Below are 12,403 nucleotides of genomic sequence, written 5' to 3'. Positions count from 1 at the left end.
ATTTAGCATAGGTTGAACTTGATGGATGGAAGTCTTTTTTCAACCTCATCTACTATGTAACTATGTAACGCAATTGATTATTATGGGTAAAGCTATATGTGACTACTATGGGTTCCAAATAAATAATAAGTACAGTACTTAGGAACTATATAAAAATTGTATTTAGAAAAATATCACTGTGACGGTAGGGGGTAGCCAGGCTATCAAATAAAGGTTTAAGCCCGTTTGGTTACCCCTAATTCGGGTGTTGAGTTTAAAATGTGTGAGAATGTGTCTATCTAGTCAGGGCCCAGAGTTGCTGGTTCCCCTAAAAATGTACCCAGGAATCAGGTTGGATTCCTGGATACATGTTGACACATTGTCTCAGTAATATCTCCCCTTGAAAAATCTTTTGTGACTCACCACTAGGGGTTTCCTGCTTCAGCACAGACCAGAAAGGTAAAAGGGGCATAGGGATGTGAGGTGTCCCTGAAACAGTCAAGGGGTCCCTAGGTTAATGGGGATACCCAGTAAATGCCCAAGTCACCCAGAACCTATTTAGGTGTTCGTGGGTTGGTTCCCTGCATCAGCGCAGACCAGAAAGGTAAAAGGGGCATAGGTATGTGAGGTGTCCCTGAAACAGTCAAGGGGTCCTAGGTTAATGGGGATACCCGGTCTAGAAGTTCTGAGGGGCTCCAACTATACATACAAGGTTGTAAGGGGATTCTTAGAATTCGTACTAAGTCTATGCAATCGTGTGTGGATAATATGGCTAGTGAAAAATAACATGCAGCTTTTTACTCTATTTCCCATACCAGGCAGACTCAGGTTTTTAACGTGTATATATTTTTTAACAAAGTGCGTTAAGTACATATATGCGTGTGCACAGTAAAACGAGGCAAAGGGATGAAAAGTGTTCCTGTAGCTTGCGGGAATCCCTAGGTAACATAGTGGCAGTTAGTGCCAACATGTCCCAGCACCTGTATTGGGTTTGTGGGCTATGAAAGTCCCCTGTGAAGTATAGAAAAACCTGACCTGTTTAGGGGCGTAGAAACTCCAGATTTTAGGTGGTATATTGAGGCAAAAATGTATTCCTTTTGTTTGCAGGAGTTCAGGGGGCCCACCTACTTGTGGTTCCCTGTTTCTCCCCAGCATGCAGGCACTATTTGTGGGTTCGACAGGGTGAATTACATTGATGCTGCACCGTGTCTCCTAGACTCATGGTTTTCCAGCACAGATATCCCCAACTAATTTCCCACATGTATATAAGGTTCCCCAAGGTTTTTACTTTATTAAAATATGGTTCAGAGGTTGTTATACTGTATTTACTGTATAAAAATCCATGCAGTCAGCCTAAAGCATTTGCATAGGAGACATGATGTCTACCTAGTCCTCTGGCCTCAAAGGGAATCCAGGATATGGAGGTGTCGGGCCATTTGGTAGCAAGGAGGGGCAGAGAAAAAGGACCTAACAGCCATTTGGGTTCTGTCAGACTCTGCGGAGCCTTCCCGGCAGATAGCTATGCCATGTTAAACCTTTTGGTGGTATGCTTCAAGTATGAGGGGTTTTCCATTAGCATAATCTCATTTATTTTATTAATCACATGATTCCTGGTTGGGACTGCTGATTTTTTTTCCATGCGGCCGCAATTGATCAACTGGCCACTGATAGTATGTGGGCTATGAGTTTACGTTGGTGAGAGTTACCACCTTCTACTGTGTTGGCCAGTAATAGAACCAAAGGGTCCATTGTTATGTCTAATTCTACTGTTTCTTCTACTAAGTCTTTAATATCTCTCCAGAATCTAGTTATTTGGGGCAAGACCACCATATGTGGACCAGATCTCCTACCCTTCCGCATTCTCTTCAAAATCCGTCTGAGCTTTCCGTGTATATTTTGCCCAGTTTTTGGGGGGTGAGATACCAGTCAAAAATCATTTTATATCTTTTTTCTTTAATTTGTGTACAAATGGAGATCTTCAAGGCATTTCCCCAGTCTTCTGCTGTAATTTCCCTTTGTAAATCAATTTCCCACTTAATCCTTTATTTGTGTGCTTGCGATTGACCAGCAGGGATCAGTGGATCCAATTCTCGATATAGGGCCAAGAGTATACCTTTCTGATATGTCCATAACCTACACAGGTTTTCAAAAGTTGTGCAGTGCAGGAATGGACCTGACTTTACCAGTTGTTTAATCTATGTGAATCTATATATTTCAGATCTAAGTTATAACATTTTAGAAATTCCCCCAGATCTGGGATCAAAACTCTATATAGATCATCCACATCCCAAATACCAACCTTTTTCCATGTCTCAAATGCTTCTGTGGGTATACCTGGGACACAGTCTGGATTCCCGTATAATGCAGTTAGTTTTATAGGGATGAGAGGAGTTTATATCTTGTATTAGCTTATGCCATATTTTTTATGTGAATCATAGTTTGGCTGAGCTCCCTCCATCCTCTTGTCTTTGTATTTCCATAACAGTGCTGGGAGTGACTGGCTGGCAAGGTGTGATTTCAGGTCATTTGTGGATATGTGGAGTTGAGTGCCACATAACTATTTGTTTAAGGTGGGCTGTCTGGTAGTACTTCTTGAGATCTGGAACTGCCAGCCCTCCACCATCTTTTCGTGCCAAGAGAACTGATCTAGGAGCCCTTGGAGCTTTATGCTGCCAGATAAATAGAAATGATTTATTTTGTAAATCTTTTATCACGGATTGTGGAACCATTATTGGTAACGTTTGAAAGTAGTATAGCAGACGTGGGAGTATATTCATATTTAATGAAGCTATGTGTCCGAGCCAGGATATCTTGATTTGTGTTATTCATCTGGAGTAGTTATACTGTAGGTGTAGAGTCACTGGTATGTTTTTGTAATATTAATTCCAAGGTATCTAATATAGTATCTTTCCATTTGTAGTTAAAATCTAGTTGAAGTAATTTTACTTCATGTTTGGGGAGGAAAATATTTAGGGCCTCAAAATTGTCCTTATTTATTTAAGAATGAGAAATGTGTCCGAATTCTGATAAGGCTGCCTGTAGATTGGGGAGTGAAGTCAATGGGTTCGCTAATGTCAATATGACGTCATCTGCGAATAGAGAGATTTTATAAATTGTGTCTCCTATTTATTTTCCCTTAATATTAATACTATGTTTGATATTACATGCCAGATGTTCCATTGTTAGGGCAAATAGCAACGGGGACAGCGGGCAGCCCTATCTTGTTCCATTGGTTATATGAATAACCTCTCCTTCGCCTTCTGGTAATTTCAAGGTAGCTCTGGGGGAACAGTAAAGTGCCTTTATCCCAGTGACAATGGGTTCCCTGAATCTAAACGCCTCCAATGTTCCCCTCATAAATTGCCAATCAATCCGGTCAAATGCTGTTTCAGCATTCAAACTTAACACCATCGCTTTAGTTTTCCGCTTGTGTATTTGTTCTATTAAATTTATAACCTTTCTGGTACAGTATTATCCGAGGCTTGTCTCTCGTTTGTGAATCCTACTTGGTCTGGATTTATGAGTTTGTGGATTATTTTTTGTAGCCTATTAATTATTTTACTATATATTTTAATATTTGAATTTAGGCGCAAGATTGGCCTGTAACTTTCACATCTCAATGGGTCTTTCCCATCTTTATGAATAACCGTTATTGTGGCTTTTAGACATTTAGAATTTGGTCTCCCCCCCCAGAAATGTTGAACATTGGAAGCATTGTCGGGGCCAGGATGGCCACATATTTTTTAGAATATAGATTTGTGTAACCATCTGGGCCTGGTGCTTTCAAAGTTTTTGAAGACTTACTGTAACTACTGAACTTCTGTAAATTCAGTTGCAGTGATTGCAGCGTTCAGGGTGTTTAAGTCATCTTGTTATAGCTTTGGGAGATTGCATTGGGGTTAATGCCTGTTTATTTTTGTCAGCGCATCTGGGCTAGGTTGTTTGTTAGCATTTAAATGATATAGGGGCCTATGCAGAGAGCTGCGAATTTTCGAAATTCGCCATTTTTTGGAGATAATCGCGCAGAAAACAGCAGAAAATGGAGATTTCCGAAAAACGCGCCAATTTTTCTTTTCTATTTGTAAAACTCGCCTCGCGGCTGGCGAGAACCGCAATCTCGCCAGTTTAAAAAATATCCGTATGCAGAGAGGCGCGAACGGCATCTAGCGGCTGTTCGCGCCAATAAAATGGCGCGATTGTCTCCGTTTTGCCTCGCCAAAAAAAACTGCCGCTCGCGGCCATTGCAAAGGGGAAAAAAAAGGCGCGAATTTGTTTTAACACATTTCTGAAGCGCGCATCTCGCCAATTTAAACTCGCCAGACGCATCCATGTTAAACATAGCAGAATTCGCACTTTTCTGCATATGGAGATTAAAACTCTCCAAAAAAGCTCCTTTTTATTAAATTCGCCAATTTTAAAATTCGCTGCTCTCTGCATGAGGCCCATAGGGTGTTAAAATATTTACCAAATTCCCCTGCTATTATTTTTGGATCATAAGATATTTTTCCATTTTTCAGTTTTATTACTGGGATTGCAGATTTGTTTCTGAGCCCTTTCAGTTTATTGACTAGTAATCTATCCGCCTTATTGTCTTTTTCATTAAAAAAAAAAGTTGCTTGTCCACTGTAGTGATTTTTCAATATCCTCTTATTGGAGAGATTTTAACTCATTCTGGCTTACTAGAAGCCTTTTATATATTTGTTTTGATGGATTAGCTTTATGTGATTGTTCTAATGTTTTTATTGATGCCTTAAATTCCTCTGTTCTCTTAAACTTTTCTCTTTTCTTATAAGATGCAATAGAAATAAATAACCCCTAAGAACGGCTTTGTGTACCTCACATAGTGTCAAAGGAGATGCCACACTACCTGTGTTTATTTTAAAGTACTCTTTGAGGGTATATTGGACTCTTGTCTATTTCCAGGAATTAAGAATCGTTGAGGAATCATTTAAAACAGGTTTTGTTTTCTTGCAATAGGGGCATGGTAAGATCATGTAAAAGGCCAAATTGTGGCCTGAAATATGTAAGCCATTAATTCAGGGATCAACAAAAAATGATCTTGCCCTGATTAGGACTCATGTGGGGTCGAATAGAATGGATAGTCTCTGGTATTTTTATTTAGTGCCCTCCAGGAGTCCTATCAAGTGAAACCTTCTCGTCATGTTTCTGGATTCTTTGGCTGTTTTGGCCAAGGTGCGGGTCTGTCTGTGTGTTTTGGATTTGTCAATGTCTGGATTATGAACCATATTGAAATCCCCTCTCCAGCGAATCGAATCAGGTGGGAAAGCAACCAATTTATCCATTACCTCTTTCAAGAACTCCATGTGTTGCTTATTTGGGGCATAAATGTTTAACAATGTAACTGTCTTCCCTGCCAGTGTGCCTTGGGTATCCCTAATTTCCTTCTGTACCTGGAGAGGGATTCCTTTCCTAACTAGTATCGCCATGATGAATAATACACCTGTTGGTATTCTCTTACAAAAGTTTTCAGGGGGGGAAAGGGTGTCTTGTTTTTTGTTATGGGTTTCTTCTATGTAGATAATATCTCCCTTTAGCTTCTTAAATTCTTTCATGGCTAATTCGCTTTTATAAATGTCATTGTAAGAGATGTGTGCAGAGGTATACTAATGGAGACCAATTTAGGTGAAATTAAAACATGGCTTATTGAGCCGGCTCCTTTAAACTCTCTACAGCATGTACAAAAACAAAATAAACAAAGCAACAAACACTTATCCCAGTGAAAGGGCTAACTTACTTCCCCAGTCCCTCGCTACAAGACTGGGAGGAAAAGACCCTTACCAGGCTACCACCCCAAAGTCTCATGCGGTACTTTTTTAGCAGATGGCCCTTTAGGTCAGTGGTGTCCGGGTGTCTTGATCTCAGCAAAGCCTTTGTGCTCAAGACATTGTCTCTCTCCTGTGTCAGCACCGTTGTGTGCTAAGGAATCTCTCTGTCTGGCAGTTTCCCACAGGAGGCTTTTTTTAGAGCTCTGATTAGCCGGTGGAACCTGGTTAATTGCCTGATTGCAATTAACCAGCTCCCTGCTGGATTCCTCAGAGTATTTAGTGTGAGAATCGGGCGCAGGCTCCGCTCCAGAGTTTTATTCAGACTTGCTGCAACTACACCTCTTGTGCACACTGCACAGCAACGAATCAGAGCCCTGGTTTCACTTTCAGCTTCTATTATGCAGCCGTGTAGCTATTGGCTGTTCATCCTTTTATAAGCCTAGCCTTTGCCTCTGCAAATTGGCTGAGCATAACAGTTTGTTTCTCGTGACGTTGTCTCACGCACTCTGTTGTTCCTTGTCCAGCCTTGCTTTTCTGTGCCTGCCTTGCCTTGCAGTTTCACCTGAATCTGGACCACGGATCCAACTATTCTACAGTCTCCTACCCTCGACCTCGGCTCGGATATCTACTACACTACCTTCTGCTACCCTCGACCTTGGCTACATGACCTCTACTACCCTCCAGTCTACTACCCTCCAGTCTCCTACCCTAGATCATGGTGAGTATACCTACTACCCGACTTCTCCTACCCTGACCCAGCTACACGACTATGAACCTGCCCACCGGACGTGGCCTCTCGGCTCTGGGTCGGTGTTTACTAATCCCCATTTCTCTTATGTGGCCCCTCTCTGGCCTCTCCCCTGCAACCCAAAACCTGTTGCATTTCCACCTCTTGTGACTGTTCCATTACCTTCGCATAGGCCAAGACCCTAATAAACATTAACCCTTCAGCTCTGTTTTCGCAGCGTGCGGGAACCTGCAGGCTGCATACCCTTTGGTTTAGCTTCTTTTCCCCTTCTTACAGTATCATGGGGATGACCTCAGGACAACAACCCCCATAATCTATTGCAGAACGGTGGAGGAGGGGGGTGCTCAAGACAATGTCCCAATGTCTGTGGATCCGTTGGCCTACTCCTGCAAGCAATCAAAAGATCCTGCGGGCGATCTTGACTTGTGGATGAGTTCTAACCTCTTTTCCTACTTTATTCACTCTTTAATTGTTCTGCTATGTTAAGCTGAGTCCCAAAACCTTCAGAAATGGACCAACCTCTTCCATTGATCTCGCATGGATCTGTCTTTGAGAACTGATAGTTTGAAGGGAAATCCCCATCTATATTTGATCCTTCTCTCCCTAAGGGTGATTGTCAGGGGTTGCATTATCTTTCTTTTTAATATGGTAGATCTTGCCAGATCATTAAAAATTTGTAATGGAGTATCCTCAAATCCCCCCCATCTCTTTGTTTCTGTTTGCATTTAATGATCCGCTCTTTTGTTGTGAAATGGTGACATTTTATGATCACGTCCCTCCTTTTCCCAGGGTAATTTTGCTTTGACCCCAGGGCTCTATGGGCCCTATCAGGTACATATCCTGATCTGTCAGAGCAGGGACAAGTGACCTAAAAAGTCTCTTTAGATACTCTTGCAATTCGTCACTGGAGATTGTTGAAGGTATGTTTCTAATTCGTAGGGTTTGCCTACGTTCTTGGTTCTCCAGGTCTTGTACTGACTCCTAGAGATCTAAGATGCCGTCCGACATCCTAGACCAGGCCTCCTCTTTGTCTGCCAACTCATGGCGGCCTCCATTTTTTCCTCCAGTGCTGCTGTTTTCTTATTTATGGCCGCCATTTCCTGCTCTAGTTCTGAGACTGCGTTTTGCAGCTCTGTCTGGAATGTAACCGTCATTTTTTGAATCATGCTCGTCAGTAGGTTGTCAAGGTCTCTTTTTGTGATACCTAGTTCCTGTTCCAAATCCGAGCCAGACGATGCCTGGGAAGAATTCTCTGTTCCACCATTGCTTCTGCAGGCTGCATCTCTGAAAGAACCCTGCAATTTCTGGGGATTTTTTTGGCTTTTCAAGCTTTGGGGCCATGGTACTTTCTTGTCGAGGATGTTTTTAACCTTTTTGTGTGGTTTTTGTATTTATTTGGATTTTATCTATGTGTTATTGTGGTGCGCCTCACCGGAGCTACTGCTCTATGCCACCATCCTGTCTGGTGATGCGCATGCGCCTTTCAAGACAATCTTTTAAGGAAACCATACACTGTACCTCAAGAGGAAAGTTTTCGACCAGAGTATTCCGCATGTGCTCATGTATGGATGTGATACCTGAACCCTAAATGTGAAGATAAATCAAAAGCTTAAGACAACTCAAAGAAGTATGGAGAGATGTATGCTGGGTATTACCCGAAGAGACAGGAAAAATAATGAATGGGTTTGAAAGCAAACAAAAGTCAGTGACATCATCCCAAGGATAAATTAAAACGGCAGTGGGCCGAACATTTCGCAAAAAGTAGTTACCATCAATAGACAAAGTTGGTACTGGACTGGATTCCAAGTGAAATTAAAAAACCAGGATCACAACCAAAAGTAAGATTGGAGGAATTGTTTTTGGAGCACTGTGGAGAAGAGAGGCATGAAATCGCAGTACATGGAAGGTCATTTATGCAGCAGTGCATCAACAATGGAGGATGATGATATAAAGAGTAGAGAAGAGGAGTCTGTGTGTAAAGATACCTTTACGTGAATTTTACTCTTTATGTCTTGTAAGTGTGTATTATCTACCTTACATTTATTTAAATAAATTTAATTTCATCTGCATCATAAGATAATGCACTAGGGGTGTGTGCTTTTTTCCTATACAGTACTGGTTTGGGAGTGATTCTCCTGTGGATGAGCAGCCCGCCTCCTACAATTGGACTGGATCTGGCTATTGGGAATCTTTCCCTTTTGTTTTTCTAATGACTACTCTTTTTCAGTGGAGTTGTGTTTGATGGATTGAACTCTGGGATTTGTACTTGGTACTCAGAGATAAGTATATTATTGCATGACCTGTATGTGTTAGAGCTGCTTTGTTTTTGTGTGTATATATATATATATATATATATATATATATATATATATATATATATATATATATATATATACACACACAGTCATGTGAAAAAGAAAGTACACCCTCTTTTGAATTCTATGGTTTTACATATCAGGACATAATAACAATCATCTGTTCCTTAGCAGTTCTTAAAATTAGGTAAATACAATCTCAGAGGAACAACAACACATGACATATTACACCGTGTCATGATTTATTTAACAAAAATAAAGCCAAAATGGAGAAGCCATGTGTGAAAAACTAAGTACACATTATGATTCAATAGCTTGTATAACCACCCTTAGCAGCAATAACTTGAAGTAATCGTTTTCTGTAAGACTTTATCAGTCTCTCACATCGTTGTGGAAGAATTTTGGCCGACTCTTCTTTACAACATTGCTTCAGTTCATTGAGGTCTGCGGGCATTTGTTTATGCACAGCTTTCTTAAGGTCCCGCCACAGCATTTCAATCAGGTTGAGGTCTGGACTTTGACTGGGCCATTGCAACACCTTGATTCTTTTCTTTTCCAGCCATTCTGTTGTAGATTTGCTGGTGTGCTTGGGATCATTGTCCTGTTGCATGACCCAATTTCGGCCAAGCTTTAGCTGTCGGACAGATGGCCTCACATTTGACTCTAGAATACTTTGGTATACAGGAGTTCATGTTCGACTCAATGACTGCAAGGTTCCCAGGTCCTGTGGCTGCAAAACAAGCCCATATCATCACCCCTCCACCACCATGCTTGACAGTTGGTATGAGGTGTTTGTGCTGATATGCTCTGTTTGGCTTTCGCCAAACATGGCACTGTGCATTATGGCCAAACATCTCCACTGTGGAATCTTCTGTCCAAAGGACATTGTTCCAGAAATCTTGTGGTTTGTTCCAACGTAACTTTGCAAACCTAAGCCGTGCTGCCATGTTCTTTTTAGAGAGAAGAGGCTTTCTCCTGGCAACCCTTCCAAACAAACCATACTTGTTCAGTCTTTTTCTAATTGTACTGTCATGAACTTTAACATTTAACATGCTACCTGAGGTCCGTAGAGTCTGAGATGTAACTCTTGGGATTTTTGCAATTTCTCTGAGCATTGCACGGTCTGACCTTGGGGTGAATTTGCTGGAACGTCCACTCCTGGGAAGATTGGCAACTGTCTTGAATGTTTTGCACTTTTGAATAATCTTTCTCACTGTAGAATGATGGACTTTAAATTGTTTGGAAATGGCCTTATATCCCTTCCCATATTGATGGGCAGCAACAATTGCTTCTCTAAGATCATTGCTGATGTCTTTCCTCCTTGGCATTGTGTTAACACACCTGAATGCTCCAGACCAGCAAAGTGCTAAAACTTCGGCTTTTATAGAGATGGTCACACTTGCTGATCAATTCATCAAGGGCATTTGATTATCATCCCATGTATGCTACTTAGCATCTTAATTCCTATAGAAGCAGTAAGGGTGTACTTAGTTTTTCATACATAGCTCAGTATTTCCCTACAGGTCATGATGCAACAGTATGTTTTTTTCCTTTTAAGGTACCATAATAAATCAATTACAACAAAGTATTTCACTTTATTCATATTCCTTAACTTGTACTTGTTTCCTTATACATTTTCTATTAATAATAATGCCTAAATGTTACAATTTGGTATCTGTCTCATCAGACTTATTCCATAACCCACTTCAAAGCACTTTTCTTCTAGTGAATATTACCATTGTGTTTTTATACGCAGGTCATCTACATGTTATTTTACATTTCAAGGTGCTTGAAACGAAATATATTTAAAATAAAATGAATGAATAATCAACATACCATTCAATGTGCAATTATATATAAACTTTTTTTTCCATTCCATATGGATTGTACATTTTATATTTGCTATTATGGTATTAGTTACTCAAATCAAATCATAACTAGACCATTACAAATTGCACTTACCTTATAATCAAAACTCTCATTTAAGAAGTTCTTGCGTAGGGCATCCGAAAGGTATAAAACTGTAGTGATGATGACGCTGGCAAAAAGAACAAAAAGCAATGAGTTTAGTGCCAATGGTCAAATTGTATGTTAATATGTGATATCCATGTAATGTCTCCCACATTGCACTGTGCTGCAAAATATGTTGGCACCTTATGAATAAATGATACTTCTAATAATGTACATGTGCACGTATTATTGCAAGCCAGCCTACACCTTTAAAAAATAAACACGTTTCACAGGTCAAAAATAAAGTCTGGTTCATAATTTCTATGGTTAACTAGATAACTAGTTACTTAAACGGGAACCGTCGATATAATCCTTGGGTGGTCCTCATTGATTCACCAGTTTTACCAGTGTAATACTGAATGAATATTAGCATCATGTGGGAACTTGTTTTCCTCCACAATTATTATTTATTATTCTGGCTTCTGTCTTTTTCCAGTTGAAGCGAGAACAAAGACAGGCATCCCATTCTTCTACCTGTAATTGTTTTGTTCTTCTTGCATCAGTTGCAAATGTATTTTCTTTTATTTCAGATTTCATAGTAATTTTACACCTGGTCTCATTATCCATTCCCTCTCCTGCTCTGTATCCCTTCCTTTAAAATTAAGTGGAGCAATAAAAAGGCGTTAAAGTCAGTCATCACATGTTTGCAATGTCATGTATATATTATTGTAGATTATTTTTAATTTCAGTACGTCATTTTCTGAAGTGCAACCTATTTCAAAGTGGCTTTCACATTGACTTAGCAACACGAGGGAGGGCATGCTGGAGGCCCTTATGACTTTCAGTGAATTTCATGCCCTTTTTGCTTGTTTTCTAGGAGAGACTGCATTCACTGCGCTTTACAGAAGCAGTGAATGTGATCTTCCACTGGCATCAGCACATGACATCACGATCATGTGATTGCTGAGGAGTAATCACAGAGTCATGACTTGCCGTGCGGTGATGTGACACTGGTGCTACTCCATAAAATTGCTCCAGGGCTGGAACAATAGGTCTAGAACAAGAGCGCCGACAAGACCTCCAATGGTGTAGTATGTTAAAAAGTCATTTATTACACAAGTAATTCAAAAGTAATACACTCGTAAATTCTGCTAAAATTGTAGGCAATTGTAGAACTGCCAGAAAGATAATGCAGTGTTGTGACTCTCTCTTGTAGTGTCCAATGTTGACTCCATTGCTATGGCCGCAAGCAATGGTTCCGCAGGCGTCCCACGGGTTTCAGTGCAGGATTACGGTACGTTCTTCTGGAGCTGTATGACGTCATGAGGGATGAGGGCACGACTGCTACGGATGCCTACGAGGTCCAAAAAGCCTCTTAAGCGTTTCGCAAGTCATAAGAGAAGCCTTAGGCGTAGAGTTCTCAAACACAGCAGAAACATTGATAAGAGCTCTCTCAATCATGGGTTATCCGCTCACTTCTTCCATCTCCATAACAAAGATCCAAGTAATCTCAAAGACCTATGCTTTCCTCTGCTGGTTTCAGCATCACCTCCATTCAAGAGCAGCAAGTTACTTCACCACCATCAGACAATTTGAACTCCACTAAGGACCCTTTCCCTCTCACC

At 40.6% G+C, this 12,403-nt stretch overlaps 1 protein-coding gene across 5 annotated transcripts in view; it reads right to left on the bottom strand.

Annotated features, from left to right (window-relative positions):
• Positions 1–12,403, bottom strand: part of DOCK4 (dedicator of cytokinesis 4) — a 446,778-nt gene that overhangs the window by 88,716 nt on the left and 345,659 nt on the right. For all 5 annotated transcript variants that reach the window (XM_075600022.1, XM_075600024.1, XM_075600026.1 and 2 more), the window contains one exon: positions 10,791–10,866. In XM_075600022.1, the coding sequence (XP_075456137.1) occupies positions 10,791–10,866 (76 nt within the window). The remainder of the gene's footprint in view (positions 1–10,790; positions 10,867–12,403) is intronic.

Source organism: Ascaphus truei, chromosome 5, assembly GCF_040206685.1.
Source record: "Ascaphus truei isolate aAscTru1 chromosome 5, aAscTru1.hap1, whole genome shotgun sequence".
Taxonomy (NCBI): domain Eukaryota; kingdom Metazoa; phylum Chordata; class Amphibia; order Anura; family Ascaphidae; genus Ascaphus; species Ascaphus truei.
The sequence above is the reverse complement of the archived record's forward strand: the minus strand, read 5'-3'. Positions and strand labels throughout refer to the sequence as shown.